This window comes from Nyctibius grandis, chromosome 13 (assembly GCF_013368605.1).
Source record: "Nyctibius grandis isolate bNycGra1 chromosome 13, bNycGra1.pri, whole genome shotgun sequence".
Lineage (NCBI taxonomy): Eukaryota > Metazoa > Chordata > Aves > Nyctibiiformes > Nyctibiidae > Nyctibius > Nyctibius grandis.
In genome coordinates, this window is record NC_090670.1 from 6,616,553 (window position 1) to 6,633,877 (window position 17,325).

General features: G+C 64.4%; 3 protein-coding genes across 9 annotated transcripts; 1 reads left to right on the forward strand and 2 right to left on the reverse strand.

The window, feature by feature from the left end:
- Positions 1–339: 339 nt before the first annotated feature.
- On the reverse strand, positions 340–4,056 carry TRMT12 (tRNA methyltransferase 12 homolog; the record flags this gene model as incomplete). The annotated part of the gene is given in 9 exon segments (XM_068412134.1): positions 340–1,262; positions 1,330–1,487; positions 2,300–2,409; positions 2,487–2,637; positions 2,726–2,795; positions 2,797–2,919; positions 2,992–3,139; positions 3,313–3,409; positions 3,933–4,056. Coding segments are annotated over 9 exon segments (1,416 nt in total), but the record flags the coding sequence as incomplete, so codon positions are not given.
- On the forward strand, positions 4,036–11,125 carry CSTF2 (cleavage stimulation factor subunit 2). 4 transcript variants are annotated; one of them, XM_068411880.1, is made up of 15 exons: positions 4,036–4,153; positions 4,283–4,361; positions 5,131–5,300; positions 5,595–5,731; positions 5,849–5,968; positions 6,067–6,222; positions 6,351–6,474; positions 6,782–6,844; positions 8,121–8,180; positions 8,765–8,906; positions 9,259–9,410; positions 9,709–9,986; positions 10,412–10,537; positions 10,666–10,791; positions 10,923–11,125. In XM_068411880.1, the coding sequence occupies exons 1-14, from the start codon at positions 4,096–4,098 to the stop codon at positions 10,786–10,788; spliced, it is 1,788 nt and encodes a 595-aa protein (XP_068267981.1). In that variant the 5' UTR covers positions 4,036–4,095; the 3' UTR covers positions 10,789–10,791; positions 10,923–11,125. The 4 variants fall into 4 exon arrangements, with proteins under 4 accessions (XP_068267981.1, XP_068267980.1, XP_068267982.1 ...); XM_068411879.1 differs by having other exon boundaries at positions 10,666–11,125; XM_068411881.1 differs by lacking the exon at positions 8,121–8,180 and having other exon boundaries at positions 10,666–11,125.
- An 862-nt stretch (positions 11,126–11,987) lies between these two features.
- Positions 11,988–16,961, reverse strand: NOX1 (NADPH oxidase 1). Of its 4 annotated transcripts, none has more exons than XM_068412002.1 (13): positions 16,465–16,961; positions 15,407–15,502; positions 14,869–14,979; positions 14,578–14,662; positions 14,355–14,500; positions 14,095–14,276; positions 13,752–13,890; positions 13,560–13,652; positions 13,167–13,402; positions 12,924–13,086; positions 12,650–12,796; positions 12,312–12,436; positions 11,988–12,114 (listed from the first exon to the last, which is right to left on the reverse strand). In XM_068412002.1, exons 1-13 carry the CDS (start codon positions 16,507–16,509, stop codon positions 11,988–11,990), a joined length of 1,695 nt encoding a protein of 564 aa, XP_068268103.1. In that variant the 5' UTR covers positions 16,510–16,961. The 4 variants fall into 4 exon arrangements, with proteins under 4 accessions (XP_068268103.1, XP_068268104.1, XP_068268105.1 ...); XM_068412003.1 differs by having other exon boundaries at positions 15,407–15,498; positions 16,461–16,961; XM_068412004.1 differs by lacking the exon at positions 14,869–14,979 and having other exon boundaries at positions 15,407–15,498; positions 16,461–16,961.
- Between the last annotated feature and the right edge of the window lie 364 nt (positions 16,962–17,325).

Sequence of the window (17,325 nt, forward strand, 5' to 3'; positions counted from 1 at the left end):
CAGCTCTGCCCACACTTTCGTCTGCGCCCCAGGGCTCCCCGCTACAGAACAGGGAGAGCCAGAGGTTCCCAGCGCTGCAGGAGGAGACGGGACACCGACGAGGGGGAAAACCCACGGGGACACCAAAGGGCCCATGGGAGCTCCCTGCCCGGGCAGGGGTTTCTCTGCCACACACACGATGCTCAGGCAAGAGGGCAGAATTGAGGGCAGAGGATGCAGGCAGAGGCTTTGCTATCCAAGCCCCTCCATGCACTGCCCAGGGACCTGGTGTCCCCAAGCAGGACCCCCACGCTCGCACCGGTGTTCGCGTTTTAACTAGACACCAACGAGAGGTGGGAAACATCCTTATTTCTGCAAAAAGGTGAGAAGAAACCGAGATGGACAGATCTGTTTCCAGCACAATAAAAAAGCATGCTGGTAAACACAAGGACAAAGCCTGCCCCAGCTTGCTGAAATGGAGCCCGGCAGGAATCTGAGGTTTATTCAGCCCTGGGGCTCTCTCCTGTGTGAAAGTGGGGCTGAAAGTGCCACCACGGTTCCAAGATGGGAGCAGCGACTGGCAGAGCCGGGGCAGGACTCGGGGTACACTCAGTCCCAGCTCACTCCATCCTAGGCCAGGATACAGCTCCTGGAGGGATGTCCCGTGGGAGCGTGTCCCTTGGTGCCCTGGGCACAGGGAGGCACTGCTGGGCAGTGCCACCACCTGGGAGCGAGGGGATGTAAAGCACATCCAGGCTGGCAGCGGGCAGCCGTAGCATCTCCTGGCCACCGAAGCTCCAACGCCAGCATTTCGTGTGAGCTGGAGCCGTACTGGGGCCCGTGGCCAGCTAGGCGGGCAGCGTTGGCCGGCACTCGAGGTCCAGCACGAGGTGATGCACGTGGGGCGCATAGGACTTCACCTCCTCGATGTGCAGGATGCTGGTGTGCCATGGCCGCCCGTGCAGCTCTGCCAGCAGCCCCCGGATCCGTGCCGCAGTGGCTTCAGCCCACCTCTGCCACTCAGGTCTCATCCTGGCCCCCAGCGTCTCCTTCCCACTGTCCTCCGTTGGGCACTGCGCCTCTCCATCAGAGCCGGCCCCCTCTGGAGACCCTCGCTCAGCCCCCCGGGCTGGGGTCGCTGAGGGGAGAGTCTCCACGTTATGGTGGATGTGGAGAACCCCTCCTGTGTCCTTCTTCAGGACGCGGCAGGCCACCAGCCAGCCTTCCTCCGAGCTGGGAATCAGCCCCAGGTTCACCCGGTCCGCTACATCCCGCAGCTCCAGCTGCAAGGAGAGGGGAGGTGAGGGGGAGCCCGCGCGGGGCCGGGGGGGCCGTGGTGGCACCGCTCACCTGCCGGCTGTCCCCGTGGTGGACGCGGCAGCGGTCCTGCACGCCATTCAGCGCCAGGTTCCTCCGCAGGGCCTCCACGGCGTGGCCGTTCCACTCGCAGGCGTGGGCGAAGGCGGCCGCCGCGTGAACCAGGTACGGCAGCGTGAAATAGCCGATGCCTGGGGACAGGAGAGACGGCAGCGGCTGAGGGCAGGGCCCAGGCCCCGCTGGGGTCCACACGCCTCCCCAGAGGCAGGGCGGGATGCAGGTTACTCTCCGTGTCCGCTTTGCTCCAGGTCGCAACAAGCCCAGACACAGGGAAAATGGAAACTCATCCCCGCTCGCCCCTGCAAAAGCAAACTCTGTCTTGAAAAATGTTGACAGAGGAGCTTATTTTACCTTCACTCTTTGGCCACTAGCTCGAGACCTGCCCTGCCCTCCACTCAGTGCAGAAGTGCCCAGACTACCATTTATTTTAATTAATCCAGAGCAGTTTTGCGAGTGCCAAATCCTTTCTGCGTGGCAAAAATTGGCAGCACTAACTGCCCTAAGCAGCTCTCCAGACCACACAAACCACCTGATGTGATCTCCCCAGCCATCTCACAGCACAGGACACGTCAGTTGTGCCAGCTTGGCATGAAAGCACATCAGTACAGGCTCAGGACATCTACGGGAGCTTTTCAGAAACAACATCAAGGGCAAATCTTTCCCGTGGATCCAAATGATCCCCATGACCAGCACCAGGTGCTCTGCAAAGCCTGAGTGCAAGGTCATCCCGAGTGTCCAAAGGCAACAGGGACACATTGGGGACAGCAGTGCCAGGTTAGCTGAGGGCTCACAGACAGGGCAGGAGCTCTAAGCCTGGGTGTTTTTCCAGTCCAGGCTGGAAATGACGTTTCCCATCCACCTGGATGCCATCGGTACCTGCATCACTGCTCCCTGCCTGCCTCCGCAAGCCTGCCCTGCCAAACCCCTCCACTGTCCCCATTACCTGCGTAGAGATCCACCAGGACCTCCCCAGAGCAGGGCAGTGAGGCCACCCGCAGCTTCTCTGTGATGTTGCCCGATGAGAACATGCACTTGGTCACGTCAAAGGTGTACCTGGGAGACAGTGCCAGACCAGTGAGGGCAGCCCCTTCCCCGTGCCGGCCGCATCCTGCACCGCAGCTCCTGCCTACCTGATCCCGTTGTCCACGTGCTCCACCCAGCCGTCCTGGCCCAGCAGCAGGGTGACACTGGGGGACCGCATCCCATCTGGCAATACCCGTCCTCGCCTGGCCAGCCGCCGGGCACCCAAAGCCGAGGCGACCGTCTCCCAGAGCGCTGGACCTGCAACGCACCCGTCCTGGGAGCTTTGGGAAAGGCCAGGGCAGCCCTGCGGGCAGGACCTGGGCAGGCAGACCCCGCTCCCCCTTACCCAGCTTCTCCCACGGCGCAGCCCTGAAGCTGTCCTCGCTCAGCAGGACCAGGTCCCCGTGCCTCTGCCAGGGCATGGGGCACGTCACGTTCCAGCTCCTCCGACCAGTCTCTCGCCCAGCAGCCGCCGCAGCTCGTCCTGCCAGCTTCTGGGCAGGGCGTCCGCCGGCGGGCTGCCCTGGAGGGGACGGGGTCCTGCGGGGAGGGATGTGGCCCATGGAGCTGAGACCCCACCACCCCACGGCAGGGCGAGGGGTCTCTCCCAACCTGGATCCAGACCAGTTCACAGGGTATCTCCTGGGGCAGCCGCAGCTGGTCGAGCTTCTCCTCCAGCACGGGCAAGGCCACGTGGCCCCCCCGCACCTCCTGCAGCCGGTACCGCCTGTCCAGGAGCTGCTTCTCTTCCAAATGCTCCCTGCAAGGCCAAGGCATGGTCAGGAGCCCTCTCCAGCCCACAGCCCACCCCACCGCAGGGAAGAGACCCCCCATCAGGGTCTCTGAGCTCTCTCCCCGCCAAGCCCTGCCTACACCCTGCCTGCAGCCTGTCGGAATCAGCCGCAGGGCTCCCATTCCCCCTCCCAGGCTCACCTGAGGCGCTGGGCGAACGCGGTCTCCGTGGCCAGTGCAGGGACGGGATGTCCCCGGCCTCCATCCTGCCAAGGCCAGGGCGGAGGGTCATCACTGGCTGGCAGGAGATGGTGTCAGGCTGGCAGGGCACAGGAGGGAGCCAGGGCCAGTGGGGGTCCCTGGCACCGCCATGCTGGGACATCGGGAGCCCCGGCTGCAGCCTGGGGCAGGGGGGCTGGCTGCCCTGGTGCTGCCGTGGGGTGACTGGGGATGGGGTCTCCATTGATATGGGGTGGCCTGGCCATGGGGTACCCAGGAGATGGGGTGCCCGGGGTGTGGGTGCCTGGGGGTGTGGTACGCTGGGGTGAGGTGTCCCAGGGGATGGGGTGACCCGGGGGATTAGGAGGATGGGGTGCCCTGGGAGTGGGGTGTCCGGGGACAGGGTGCTCAGGGGACGGGGTGCCCTAGCAGCGGGGTGCCCGGGTGCGGGGGGTGCGATACCCGGCGGACTGTACCCCTGAGGCCGCGGGGCTGCCCCGAGAGCCGGCACCTCGCGGCCGGCTGTCCCGGGAAGGGCTCCCCAAGGACCCAGCACCCCCGCCCAGTGTCCCGGCCTCCCCACCCCCGCTCCCGGCTCCTACCGAGCCCGGCGCGCCGGCGGCAGCGGCGCGGCCCCGTGTTTCCTGCGGAGCGCTTTCCCCCGCCGCGCCGCCGCCATATTTGTTGCGGGCGCGGGCGGAAGCGGAAGCGGGGGGACGGCGTGGGGCGAGGGACCGGAAGCGGCGGCGAGGCCCGGGCGGCGGGATGGCGGGGCTGTCGGTGCGAGACCCCGCCGTGGACCGCTCCTTGCGCTCCGTATTCGGTGAGCGCGACGGGGGACGGGGACGGGGGAAGACGGGCGGGCTGGCCGAGCGCTCCCGCCGTCCGGGGCCGGTCTCCGCGCAGCGCTCGGCCTCCGCGCTGACCGGCGGCCACCGTCTCTCTCCCGCAGTGGGGAATATCCCGTACGAAGCCACAGAGGAGCAGCTGAAGGACATTTTCTCAGAGGTTGGGCCCGTGGTCAGCTTTAGGTGAGAATGGCTGCCGGCCTCCCCCTCCTCGGTTCCCCGGGGCAGCGCGGGCAAACCGCGGCCCGGGCCCCGCGGGTGGCGCGGGGCTGTGCAGGGCCCGGGGTGCGGAGCCAGCGCTCCGACGGGCATGGGAGGAGGAGCACAGAGCAGGGCGGCTTCTGGGGGGTTGTGAGGCTGTGGCAGCCGTCCTTGGGGTGCAGGCCCTGAGGTCCTGTGCCGAGGTCCCCTGGAGATATAGAGCACAACGGCCCGAGAAACGTGGGCTCCAGGCTGGAGGCAGCTGCCCTGCTCTGGCGTGGAGCTGGGGCAGAGAAGTCCCCGGGTCCTGATCAGGCTCCGTGCAGAGAGATGGCAGTGCAGAACACTCCCGTCCCTGTGGCTCTGCAGAATGTTTTCATGGCTTAGCACTAGGCTTCAAAGAGCTCTTAATTAAGGGCTTGGGAGCTCCAGGAGCAGTCAGTCTGGTCCTGCGCCCCCAGGAGCTGCCTTCATGGGGTCATGGAAAGCAGAGCGCTTGTGCTGGTGGCCTTCCTGGACACCAGAGCTTTGGGAACACCCACCAGCCTGGATCCCGGAGGCCTTTTGGCTTTGGCTTAGTGCTGAGTGTTGTGCGCCTTGACCTGACTCCGGTGCCTTCACTCTGCTCCCCAGTGCTCCTCTGTGGTGTACCCCAATAGTCCCCTCCCAAGCAACAGGGAGCTGTGGGCACTGTGTGCCGCTCGATGCCTGTGCTGCCCTCAGCGGTGGTGGTTCTCTCCTCGCTGTGCAGGCTGGTGTATGACAGGGAGACGGGAAAACCGAAGGGTTATGGCTTCTGTGAGTACCAAGACCAGGAGACGGCCCTCAGTGCCATGCGGAACCTGAACGGGCGAGAGTTCAGCGGGAGGGCCCTGCGCGTCGACAACGCGGCCAGCGAGAAGAACAAGGAGGAGCTGAAGAGTGAGTCTGAATTTTGTGGTGGAGAGCTGGGCCTGGGCCTTTTCAGCCTTACAAAGCGTGCCTCTTCTGGGAGGCTGGCGAAGAGGAGACCTTGCGGAGCTGACGTGCTCCAAGTGATGTAGCAAGTAGTTTTGCAGAGGGATGCGTGGGCTCAGCCCTGTCTTTTCTCTCCCAGATGATCTCTCTGTTTTTACTGCCTCCCCTTCCCTGTAACGGCGTGGTGCTTCCCTTCTGATGAGCCCGTTAAAAAAGGCCAGTTCACGTTGCCGTATGAGGTCACAAACTCTGTTGCAGGCTTGGGCACAGGGGCGCCCATCATCGAGTCACCCTACGGGGACCCTGTCAATCCTGAAGATGCCCCCGAGTCCATCAGCCGGGCAGTAGCCAGCCTGCCGCCCGAGCAGATGTTCGAGCTGATGAAGCAGATGAAGGTGAGTGAAGCGGAGGGCTGCGCTCCCTGCGTGAGCACAGCTTCTACCACCACTGCCCGTGCCCTCGCAGCCCCCGTCGCACCTTGCCAGAGCTCTGATCCACGTGTATCTTCTCAGTTGTGTGTCCAGAACAGCCCCCAGGAAGCCAGGAACATGCTGCTTCAGAACCCACAGCTGGCTTACGCCCTGCTGCAGGCCCAGGTGGTCATGAGGATCGTTGACCCAGAGATTGCACTGGTTTGTCCCTTGCTGCCTTATCCAGGGTCGGTAGGATATCAGCGGCACCCTGTTGTGGAGAGGGATGGAAGAGAACTCCTTTCTGCTTCTTCCCCTAGAAAATCCTGCATCGCCAGACCAGTGTTCCTCCTCTGATCCCAGGCAACCAGCAGCCAGTGCCAGGGCCGGGGCCTGGACCAGGACCGGGGCCTGGGCCAGGGCCAAACGCCCAGCTGAACCCACAGAACACCCCTTCATCCCAGCCACAGCCCATAGTAAGAGCCTACGTGACGCACGTGCTGTGCAGGGAAGAGATGGGCATTGCCCCCTCCAGCTCTGCCAGCTGGGGCGCGCGTGCCTGAGTGATGGGGCTTCCCTGAGCTCTGGTTTCTCTCCTGAGTAGGGTGGGATGCACGTGAATGGTGCTCCCCCTCTGATGCAGCCGCCCATGGCGGGAGGAGTGCCGGCCCCAGGACAGCTGGCAGCCCCTGTGCAGGGCCCGGGCCCCGGCCCCATGGCTCCAGGAGGTGAGTGCGTGGATTTTGGCTGAACGATGCGCTGGTTGTGTGGGTCCTGCAGACAGCCCCCCTCTACCTTCCCCCTATCCAGAGGGCTTGGCCCTGTGAGGGCACACGTAGTCCCGTACCATGTGCCGTGGTTGTGGCTTGTGCCTGCAGCTGTTCAGAGAGTTGGCTTAACTCTGTGGGAACCAACACCAAAAAATAAACCTCCCGGTGCAACCCTGGGAGGCGGGAGGTATTTGGGGCCAAAGGAATTGGTTAGTGGTGCAGGGACGGCCGGGGAGGGATCTGATCTCTGCCTGTTCCCTCTCAGGTGGGCTGCAGCCGCAGGTTGGGATGCCGGGCGGAGGGCCTGTCCCCTTGGAGCGTGGACAAGGTAAAACAGACGTGGGTTAGTGCTGCGTGTCACGCGAGCCTCATGCCAGCGAGGGCCCAGGCCGCGGGTGCTGAGCAGCGCTGCGCCAAGAGCCCCTGCCAGCTCCCTGCGGCCTTGCCGTCCCTGGATCCGGGGCGGCTCCCGCAGCGCTGGGCTGCGCCCGGGTTTGTTCGCTTGGGCGCAAGGCTGTGGTAGCAGCTCTCCTGCTTCCAGGGTCCCAGCCCACCCACTGGTTTGCTCCCAGCTTGTTCTGCGCTGTGTAGTGCAGACATGCCCTGGAAGCCAGGAGAGCTGCCGGTCCTCTCAGAGCCCCGCTGAGCGGGATGAGCCTGTGTTTTCCATCTCTGTGAGCCCCTGCCTGTCCCTGTGCTTGTGTGGGCAGGCAGAGCTTGCTTCTCTCTGGTCTCTGTCCTGCTCCTTTGCTGCCTGGGCGCTGGGAAGCAGCTTGTGCTGCCGCCATGTCTGCCCACATCTCCCCGCACCGTGCCCGGCAGAGGGAGCTGGGCCTTCGCTTTTGCTTGCGACAGTGAGTGCGAGGCTTGGCAGGGAGTTTCGCGGTGAGTGATGGCTTGGCTCTTCCTCCGCAGGCACGGTCTGTCCAGCCCAGCCCTGGAGCCGGATTCCTTACGGTTCACACCTTGTGTGGCTGCCCCGTCAGGCCACGCGCTGGGGTTAGCACACCGAGGCGTTCCTGTTCTCCCAGTAATAAGGCACGCAGGCTGTTGACACTCCTATTGCCTTGACTTGTATCGTAGGCCTTGTTTCAGGAACGTGGCAAACATGTTCTGAGATCCTCTGCTCTTAGGTACTTAGGGGCAGCTGACTCATTTTCTTTGGGGTGGGCACCATCTTCCTGAGAGCGACCCGGTAGTTCTTGGCACCCGGAAGGTTTTGGAGAGCAGACAGAAGGCTGAGAGTGCCGTGGGAAGCGGCGGGCAGGGGCAGAAGCAGCAGCTGGCTGGCTGTGCGTTGTGGGGCGCAGCTTGGCCCCACAGAATGCCGATCCTCGCAGCAGGACGTCCTTCTGCCCCGCACATTCAGGCCGTGAGCAAGCCATGCCAGGCTGGCTGTCACGCCTGTGGTGCAGAGGTGGCGTTAATCGAAGAGGCTGATAGAGCCAGGCCTGCAGCACGCAGCGTCTTCTCCGTAGGTTTTCCAGGGGACTTCAGGGAGCGGAGGTGACCCTGCAGGCAGCACTGTCCCCAAGGCTGAGTGCATGTGTGCATACACTATTTACGTGTCTGCTCTTCTCCCTCTTTTCCTGCTGCTTGTCCAGGGAACCTGCAGCTCTCGCCCGTGGGACCTGCCAGGCCTGCGTCTATCGAACGCGTTCAAGGTATCTCAGCACCCGCCAGCTCCCTCCTCCCATGGAGCTCGTTGTGGAGTGTGCAGAGAGCAGCTTTCACCCCACTGCGCACAGGACCGGGGACTGGTGTTTCACTCTGTGTAACCTGGCAGGGTTAGGAGGAGGCAGGATTTCCTCCGGGGCCTCAGGAGAGAACAGGCTAGCACCGCGCAGAGAGAGCCACCAGTGGGACAGGAGAGGCTGCTTGGAGAGGCTCCTGGGATCCAGCCCCCTTTGACACCTCGCTGTCAGGAGCCTGCCAGGTCTTTGCTCCTGGCCCCACGTCGGCAGGGTGTTGATGCCGGTGCTTGTAGGGATTGCCACAGAAGCACCCACGCTTGGTTTGGCCACTTGGTGGCATAAGGAGCCTGAGGTAGAGCCAGAGAGAGAAAGAGAGGGATGAAATCAGCAACCAGGGAAGGGGCTTCGGTGCGCTCTGGCCTTGTGCGAGGGGCTGCCCCTCCGGGAAGCAGTGAGGCCGCGCCGCACCCCAGCCCCCAGAGCGTTGGGGGAACTGTCTCAGCACGGTGCTGGTCATGCAGATCCTCACGAGCTCTTGTGTGTCTCCCTGGCAGTGCCCATGCCAGACCCGAGGGCCCCTATGCAGCGTGGACCTCTACCTGCTAGTGGCCCGCCGCCCCGAGGCCTTTTGGGAGATGCCCCGAATGACCCTCGCGGAGGGACCCTGCTCTCAGTCACTGGAGAAGTGGAGCCCAGGTGAGGGGAGAGGGAAGGAGAGGAGCCCTTGGCACTGTCCCCTGCCCAAGGGTGACCTCTCGCTGAGGACAGGGATGCCACCAGCCTTCCGGGAGGTCGGAGGCCTGTGTGCTGCTGACTGTGGGGGCTGGCCCGTTTCCCCGGGGACGGGGCATCCCTGGGGTGATGGCAGCAGCCGTGTGGCGTGGGGCCGACAGCACCGGTCCCTGTGCCAGCCGTACCCTCCTCCCCTGTGGCCGCCTTCGGGGGCAATCCCAGCGCTCTGCCCAGACCGTGCCAAGCCAGCGTCTGATTCACACTCTCTCGCTTTTTCTCCTCCTCCTGCTTTGCTCTCCTCGTCTCTCTGCGTCAGAGGTTACCTTGGGCCGCCCCACCAGGGAGCCCCTATGCATCATTTGCCTGGTCATGACAGCCGTGGCCCCCCCCATGAGATGAGGGGGGGACCCATGGGAGAACCCCGACCACTGATGGGAGAGCCACGGGGGCCCTTGATGGATGCTCGAGGTGAGAGAGGGGGCATGAAATAACGGGTGGCTTAAAGCGTGTGGATGAGGAGTCAGAGCGGAGCCCGCTGCCCCAGCGCGAGGTGTAGGAAGGGGGTTTGGGCAGTGAAACGACTGACCCCAGGGCAAGGAGGGACAGTCCCGCGGGGCAAGGGCTTCCTCCAGGCATGTCCCCTCTGCCCCGAGCCCGGCACCTCCCAGGCGTTTGCTAGCCCCCAGGCAAAGGAGGCAGCGGGCTCGCTCCCGTGCTCCCTGCGGCGCTGCCCCCTTCAACAGCTTGCCTTGTCTTTCCTCTGCAGTCGGACGAGATCCCCGAGGGCTGGAGCCACGAGGATTGGAGCCGCGAGGGCTGGAGCCCCGGGTGTTGGAGGCACGAGCCCTGGAGGCGCGAGGCCTGGAGCCACGGGTCCTGGAGCCACGAGTGCTGGAAGCCAGGGCCATGGAGGCCAGGGTCATGGAGCCCCGGGTCCTGGAGCCTCGAGGGCCTGGTCCCAACCCACGAGGCCCCATGCCTGGTGGGATACAGGGTCCTGGGCCACTTAACATGGGGGCCAGTGGCCCACAGGGGCCCCGCCAGGTATATACAATGTCTCTGCTCGGCTGGTTGGGCACCGACGGTGTCTTGTAGATTGGGTCTGGGCTGGAAATGCAACCACGTCCTGCAGCAGCTAGAGCGGGGGGCGTCCCGCAGAGCAGCACCTCCAGAAGCACGAGGCCTGGGTCGGTGGCTCTCTGAGGGCTTTGAGGCATCTGTCCCATCTCCCCAGTTACTGCCCATGTGCTGGGGATGAGCCAAGGCTCGGGCCTCTCTCCAGCTCTTCCTGATGCGCAGGCAGGAGTGCAGGAGCTGGAGGGAGAGGAGAGCACGTAGAGCGCAGGGTAGCCGGTCCCTCTTCATGCTGACTGTGGGGTTGTCCATCTGATCACCTGCTTTATGTTCCTGTATTTGTATGGCTGAGTCCAGAGCCCCCTTGGTGCTTAACCCCTCTCTCGTGCCCGCAGGTTCCTAACATGGCAGGGGCAGGCATGCAGACAGGAGGCATTCCTGGGGCAGGGGTCCAAGGAGCTGGTCAGCCCGGAGGCTTTAGCCCTGGACAGAGCCAGGTCACCCCCCAGGATCACGAGAAGGTGAGAGAACAAAAGGGAAAGGGTGAGACACTGGGAGCAGCACTTCCTCCGTGCCTTACTGCGGCGGGGACAGCCCCTTCCTGGCTGCTCTGGCAGGGCACGTCTCTGATTCCCCCCTCTCCCCACAGGCAGCCCTGATCATGCAGGTTCTGCAGCTGACAGCCGACCAGATCGCCATGCTGCCCCCGGAGCAGCGGCAGAGCATCCTTATTCTAAAGGAGCAAATCCAGAAGTCCACGGGGGCACCCTGACAGGTGACGTCCTTCACCCGGCTTCGGCCTATGCGTCCTTCCCTTCCATAGATTGGGGAACTGCTCGGGATGGGGCTCTGCTCTGCTGCTTCTCTCCGTGCCGGGGCTCACTCTCCTCCCCTCCCTTCTCACAGGCCTGGCAGGCTCGTGGTGGAGCTGCCGTCCGCCTGCACAGAGGCATTGCTCCATGGCAGCTGCTTCCCGTGGCTGCCTGAGCCGATGCATTTTGGGAGAGGTTTCTCCTTCCCCCCGTAACGTTTTCCCCTCCTGTTCCTTCTTTTTCCTGTGTGTATATTTTATGATGTTTGAAATAAAGTGGGAGGAGGGTTTGAGTAAAGCCATGTCTCCGGCTGTCTTGTTGGGTCTCTCGTGGAGGCCAGAGTGGGACTGTTGGGTTCTGGGAGCAGTCTGGCCTGGCTCCACGCTCTCCAAACCACTCACCTTCCTCCCATCTCCCCAGCACCAGGGCAAGAACTACTCGTGGGGTTTCTTAGGTGCAGTGCTGTTCACAGGGGTGTAAGGGAAGGGCAGGACGGGGAGCTCGGTTTTCTGTCCCTGCTCGGGCTCCGTATCCGATGGCTGTATCGCTTACCACACCGACCTGCTCTGGGAGGGTGGGTTTTTTTTTCCTGTCTGCGAGCCCCCGCGGAGGGGGAGCCCCTCACCCTGCGCCCCAGGGCCTTTGCTGGGAACTGGCTTGTTTTAGCGCAGCCCTAGGAGGGGCAGAGTGGGCTCCCCTCGTGCCTGCGCGGGCCGAGGCACCACGGAGGCGTTGCTTGCAAAGGAGAGTGTGTTTAATTTACCCTGTTGTGCAGAGGCCTGTTTAAACGCAGAGGGGCACGTCTGGCCCCCGGTGCCAGCTCCACGTGCCCCTCTCCCATCCCCGTCCTGGGGTGCTGCCCAGCCTGCTGGGCACTCCCCGCTGCTCCAGCCACTGCACGTGCCTCTGGTTTCTCGACGAGGGGCCACGGGGAGCTGCAGGCCCGTTCCCCCCATGAGGACCCCGTGTAGAGCAGGTCAAGAAGGCAGCAGTCTTTGCACGTGGAGTTCCTCATGGAGCAGGCGTACCTTGCCGTGTCGTGCCTGGCTGCGGTGCGTGCACTCAGCAGACACTTGTCCCTGGCCATGCTCTGGCCTGGGGGGGTGAGGTGAGGCTGGCAGGGTCCCCCTGCCCGCTGGGGTCCCAGCCTGGCTGCCACTTAGAAGTTCTCCTTGTTGAAGTAGAATTTGACCTTCCTGGGGTCCAGGCTGGAGTGTTGGTGGCAAGATTTCTGCAGACTCTTTGCCAAGGCCCCCGGCCCGCAGAGGAACACGCCAACCACCGACCTGCACGGAGCACGGGGACGTCAGCACCGGGCAGGTGGCTCAGGGAAAGGTGATCTAAAAGCTTTTTGGGGTCCCTGCAACCTGCAGGGGATGAGCACGCCCCTCCCAAAGCCAGTGCTGCCCAGCCTGGTGCTGGTGCCAGGGAAGAGGGGGTGTCTCCCAGCTCCGGCACCCCGAACCCCCTGCCCGGCTCTCACCTGGGGTGGGCTGCAGCCACCGCCGCAAACTCAGTGTTCCACATGGGCCGCCCAAAGATGGTTTTGTGCCTCAGGCCCGTCACCGTGTCCGTAGCGGTGTCGAAGCGGAGTGCCACGTTGTTGGCCTGGGCAGAGCAGGGATGGTGAGGACCCCGGCCACCACCTGTGAGCCAACCTCCAGTCCCGCACCATGGAGGAGCATCCATTGCTGATGCCCACCAAACACCGCTCCTGGACTTCCTGCCTGCAAGCTGTTGACGTGCTTGCCCTGCCTCTCCTGCCCGCCTTGGCCACCCAGTGTTCCCCCTTGCAGTCATGCCTGCCCATGATGGACTCACGATGCTGGTGTCCCAGCCGGTGAGGAAGAGCCGGTAGGTGAGAAAGTCTGCCTTGCCCGACTCGGCCATCTTCTGCTCCAGCGAGGCAAGCAGGTCGTTGAACCAGGCGAAGGCTCCCGTGTCCCGACAGAGCCAGTAGAAGTAGATCTGGGATGCAGAGGGAGAGGGGTGACTCGAGGTGGAGCAGAGCAGGAGGGGTAGAAGGATGCCATGTCAAGGACTGGGAAGCCCAGCATGGAAAAACCCATACCTTGTCCCATGGGACACCCCATACCTTCCTAGTCTTGAGGGTCTGGTCAGCCTGCTGGAACTTGTACCAGATGGACTTCAGGATGGAGGCGAAGGGGGTGACACCGATGCCTGCTCCCACCAGCATGGCCACCTCGTACTGGAACACATCTTCACTGGCTGTGCCAAAAGGGCCATCCACCTCGATCCTGGCCGAGGGAGTGCCTGGGTAAGAGGTTCGGCCTCCCCAAATCCCTGCGATGGTCCGTTTGGGTGCTCTCCAGCCTACCTGGGCATCACCGGCTTCTGCTGCTGGAAGGTGTCGATGAGACGCTCCGTCCAGTCGCCGGCCGCCCGGATGTGGATGGAGAAGAAGTCCTCCTCGGGCGCCGAGGTGAGGGTGAAGGGGTGCCACTCCAGCAGGGAGATGGCGGGGCAGTTGACAAAGATGTACTGCCCCACCTCCATGCGGAAGCCCTTCTTCTGCATCTGCAGCTCCAGCACGCGGGCAGGGTGCATGACCACCTGTGGGGCAGGGACGGGGCTCAGCTCCTGTCCCTCAGCAAGGGGCTTCAGCAGTGGCCCCTGCTCGCCTCCCCACAGCCACCCCAGCAAGGAGCTGCGGCACCGGTGGCTGCGAAGGCAGTAGCTGGCAGTAGGGACAGGCTCCTGCACCACCCACCTTGGTGACAACCACCTTCTGCCGCGCACGCCAGATCCGCAGGATCCGCTCAAAGACGTAGAGGAGGACGGGGGCCAGAACCCACTTCCAGGACTGCGGGGATGGAGGAGAGCAAAGGGTTGGGGAGGGCCAGGGCTGGAGCACCCCAAGGGCAAGGGAAGGGCTTCTCCCTTCCCGTCCCCGCTGCCCTACCTCGGCGGGGATGCTCCCGAACTCGGGGTCTTTGCAGCAACCGTGGCTGCAGTCCTCGTCCTTGCGCGTGAGGTAGTGGGCGCAGCGGTGGGGGTGCACCTCCTCCATGCTCTCCGCTGTCTGCCCACGCACCAGCCCACTGCGGGGAGGAGAGGGGTGAGCCCAGGGCCAGCTCCTGACCCCCGGGCTGGGGCCGAGCCGCGTGGCATGAGGCTGGCTGGGCTAGCCAGCCCTGGGAACGGGGAGCCCACAGCCCCGCTGGACCCTCTCTGGGCTGCCCCATCAGGGTCTGCGGCCACTGCCCCTCGCTGTCCTGCCGTCGGGGAGCGGTGAGGAGCCTTACGCGATGCCGTGGATGACAAGGCCGGCGAAGTAGATGAGGAAGAGGTGGTGCGTGTACCAGAAGAGCTCGAAGTAGTTCCTGCGGATGAACTCGGTGGAGGACGTGACCATGAGGATGAGCGCCAGCGTGATGATGACCCCCGTCAGCCCCGGGATGGTGGTGAAGGCCACGTACTCGACGGTCTGCGGGGCGGCAGGACAGCTTAGGGAGGCAGGGGACAGGCGGTGGAGGAGGGGCTGGATGCCAGGGCCGGCGCTCACCGTCTGGTTGGAGTGGATGGGGTTCAGCCACTTGTTGCTGCCCTGCAGGTGCATCTTGGAGAGGACGGCAGGGAGGCTGCGGTCGGTGGCTTGCTGGCTGTGGTTGTAGCGCTCCAGGTTGAAGAGGTGGGCGATGGTGTGCACGGCTGGGCAGGGGACAGGCAGTCAGCCGCCTGCCCACCTCCCCGTCCCCACCATGCCCCAGCCCGGTTCGGGGCAATACCTGTGAGCAGGGCCAGCGCATAGGCCACCAGCTTGTGGAAGGTGAGGTTGTGGTCCAGCTGCTTCCGCAGCGTCCGCCTGCAGCACTGCGGGGAGAGGCAGCGGTGTCGGGGCAGGGACGGGGATGGGGGTGGAGATGGGGATGGAGATGAAGATGGGGATGGAGATGGAGACAGGGATGATGATGGAGATGGGGATGCGGGTGGGGATGGAGATAGAGATGATGGAGGTGGAGATGACGGGGACGGGGATGGCGCTGGCCGCGCTGGCCATGCCACTGTAGGGCACTCACCGAGCAGGTCCCGCGGAGGAAGGAGAGGAGGTTGCGGCAGACGGGCAGCAGGATCAGCATGCTGTTGAAGTTGAGGCACTTGGCCGATGCTCGTGCCCACGCCAAAGCGGACTGGGGAGAGGGGAAGGGGTGGGCACCACTGTCCCGTGCTGCAGACGGGGTACGTCTGCCTGTGGCCATGCTGCCCCCCATGGCTCTGCCCAGCCTGGTGCTGTGCCGGGACTGGGACATGATGGGGCCAAGTGACGCTGAGCTGGGAGGGAGCGATGCTGAGCTGGGTACTGGGAGGGAGCGATGCTGAGCCAGGAGAGGAGGGGGACTGGGAGGGAGTGACGCTGGGCTGGGCTGGGATGGGACAGGGATCAAGATGGGGACCAGCATGGAGTAACACCAGGCTGGGGACTGGGATGGAGCAATGGTGGGCTGGCAGAGGCCAGGGCGAGGAAGGGGCATAGGGTGCTGCAGCCCCCCCCACACTGCAGGAGGGCTCCGAGGGCACACGGCCCAGGCAGGCACGTGCCGCAGGGGAGCACCTTACCCCGAGGATGGCCCTGGTGTAGAAGTACTGCTCGTCCTGGTCAAAGAACAGAAAGTAGTAGGTGAAGAGGAAGACGTTGATGCCCAGCCAGGCTGCCTGCAGGGGAGAGCCACAGCCTCGTGAGAGACCCCGGCCTGGGATCCCCCTCACCCCGCAGCACTCGGCGCGGGCGCAGCTGGAGGGCACGAGGACAGCACGTCCCCTCCTGCTCCCTCGTCGGCTGCGGCAGCACGCGTGGGGCTGGGACACGGGGTCGGAGGTGGGCAGAGGCGTGGGAGCCTCGCGAAGTCACCGCCGTGTCACCCACGTCTCCGTGCATCGCCCCTCACCAGGAAGGAGGGCAGGCGGGCACAGGCAGTGCCTGCATGGCCGGGGGGTGGTCAGGGCTGTGTGGGGAAAGCTCGGGGGGAAGGAAGCTCTGCAGGAGCTGGCTCACCCAGCCCCCCGCGCTGCCGGCCCCTGCCCAGCTCCACTGCACCCCACGCTGGCCCCTCTCCCAGCCATTGGCTTTTTGCTGAGCTCCCAACACCACTCTGCCTTGCATTTGTTTGGTTTTTTTTTAAAGTAATTAAAAAATGTAAATAACCCAACTTTCTGAAACCCCCCCGTTCTCCCACCCATTCGCAGTAGCCGGCGCGGTGCCAGCCGGGCGAGCCCCGTTACACCAGGATGCTACAGCACGGCACCAGCACATCGTCCCCATGGGGTGGGCTCCTCACCCCGACACGGGCTCCCACGGGAGCCTCCTGCTCTCGCGGGGGGAGAAGAGGCACGTGCGAGGCTCCCGGCCAAGCAGCGGCAGTTTTAATTTTTCCAGCAGGATCCCCCTTTCCTTTGAGTCGTGTTTTCCTTACGTTTTCCGAACCCCCTCCCTCCCCGGCCGCCAAGGCTTTGCAGGTTGCCCGAGCAGTGAGGTTGCTTGCCCACCCCAGCACAGCCCGTCAGCCCCCATCTCCCCCGCGAGCCCCCCAGGGCCATGCCCAGACCGTGCCCCCCATAACCCCCGCATCGCCCCAGCGCCTCCCGGCAGACGAGAGCCCCCAGCCCTGCACACTCACGAGGACGGCAGCCGAGAACCAGTGGTTGACCAGCCAGTTGCCCATGGTGTGATGTCCCCGTGCCTGCTCTCTGCTGCCTGTCCCTGCCTGTCCCTGCCTGCCCGCTGTTTTATGGAGGGGGCAGGCGGTGCGGCAGCCCCGGCCACGGGAACGGCACTGCGGGGACTTTCCCCTGAGAAGCCTTTGAGGAAATGCCGGGCGGTTTCAAAGGCCACCTTCCAGGAACAGGGCTGACCCCATCGGCCAGCCCCGAAACTGGTCCCCGGCACTGGCTGGGTACAGCCCCCCAGTGAGGGGTCCCCTGCAGCCCCACGGCTGGGTGCTGCAGGGCATCGGGCTGCTCCTCTTGGGTTTTTGCAATATTTGGGGACAAAAAATGAGGGTTTTTTTAAGGTAGGAATTTCCTGGTGGGAGGCAGTCGGGGAGGGTCCGTCCTGTGCCCGGCCCAGCCGATGTGCCACCCCCCAGCCTCCCACGCCAGCCTCCCCTGCCTGTTTGACAAGAAAACCACCAAAGGAGGAGAAGCACCCCGGGGGCACAGCACTGCGCCGGTGCCAGGATCTGACCCGGGGATCCACTCCAGGGTGTGTGAACTGAGACTGAGTGCCAGCGGTGCTGCACCTCTGTGGGCACCCCAGGGCTGCTGAGCACCCTCAGCCTGGCCCCCAGCACCCTCCAAACTGAGCTGATCCCACAAATGGGTGCTGGGGGACGGGGTCACACTCCTGGTTTGGGGCCGGGATGCCCGGGTGCCAGCAGTATCCCCGCCGCTGTGCCAGCCGCCCTTCCTTTCCTGCCTGCCTTCCGCTGCCGGGTCTGAGCCCCACGGAGCCCAGCGCTCCTGCCCAGAACGTGCTGGGG

Excerpts from the sequence above, each read along its gene's own strand:
- CSTF2 (XM_068411879.1), top strand. The coding sequence starts at position 4,096 with ATGGCGGGGCTGTCGGTGCGAGACCCCGCCGTGGACCGCTCCTTGCGC. Across the intron at positions 4,362-5,130 it reads GGGCCCGTGGTCAGCTTTAG|GCTGGTGTATGACAGGGAGA; the intron begins GTGAGAATGGCT and ends CTCGCTGTGCAG. Across the intron at positions 8,907-9,258 it reads ACTGGAGAAGTGGAGCCCAG|AGGTTACCTTGGGCCGCCCC; the intron begins GTGAGGGGAGAG and ends TCTCTGCGTCAG.
- NOX1 (XM_068412002.1), bottom strand. The coding sequence starts at position 16,509 with ATGGGCAACTGGCTGGTCAACCACTGGTTCTCGGCTGCCGTCCTC. Across the intron at positions 14,501-14,577 it reads TGCGCTGGCCCTGCTCACAG|CCGTGCACACCATCGCCCAC; the intron begins GTATTGCCCCGA and ends TCCCCTGCCCAG. Across the intron at positions 12,797-12,923 it reads AGACCCTCAAGACTAGGAAG|ATCTACTTCTACTGGCTCTG; the intron begins GTATGGGGTGTC and ends TCTGCATCCCAG.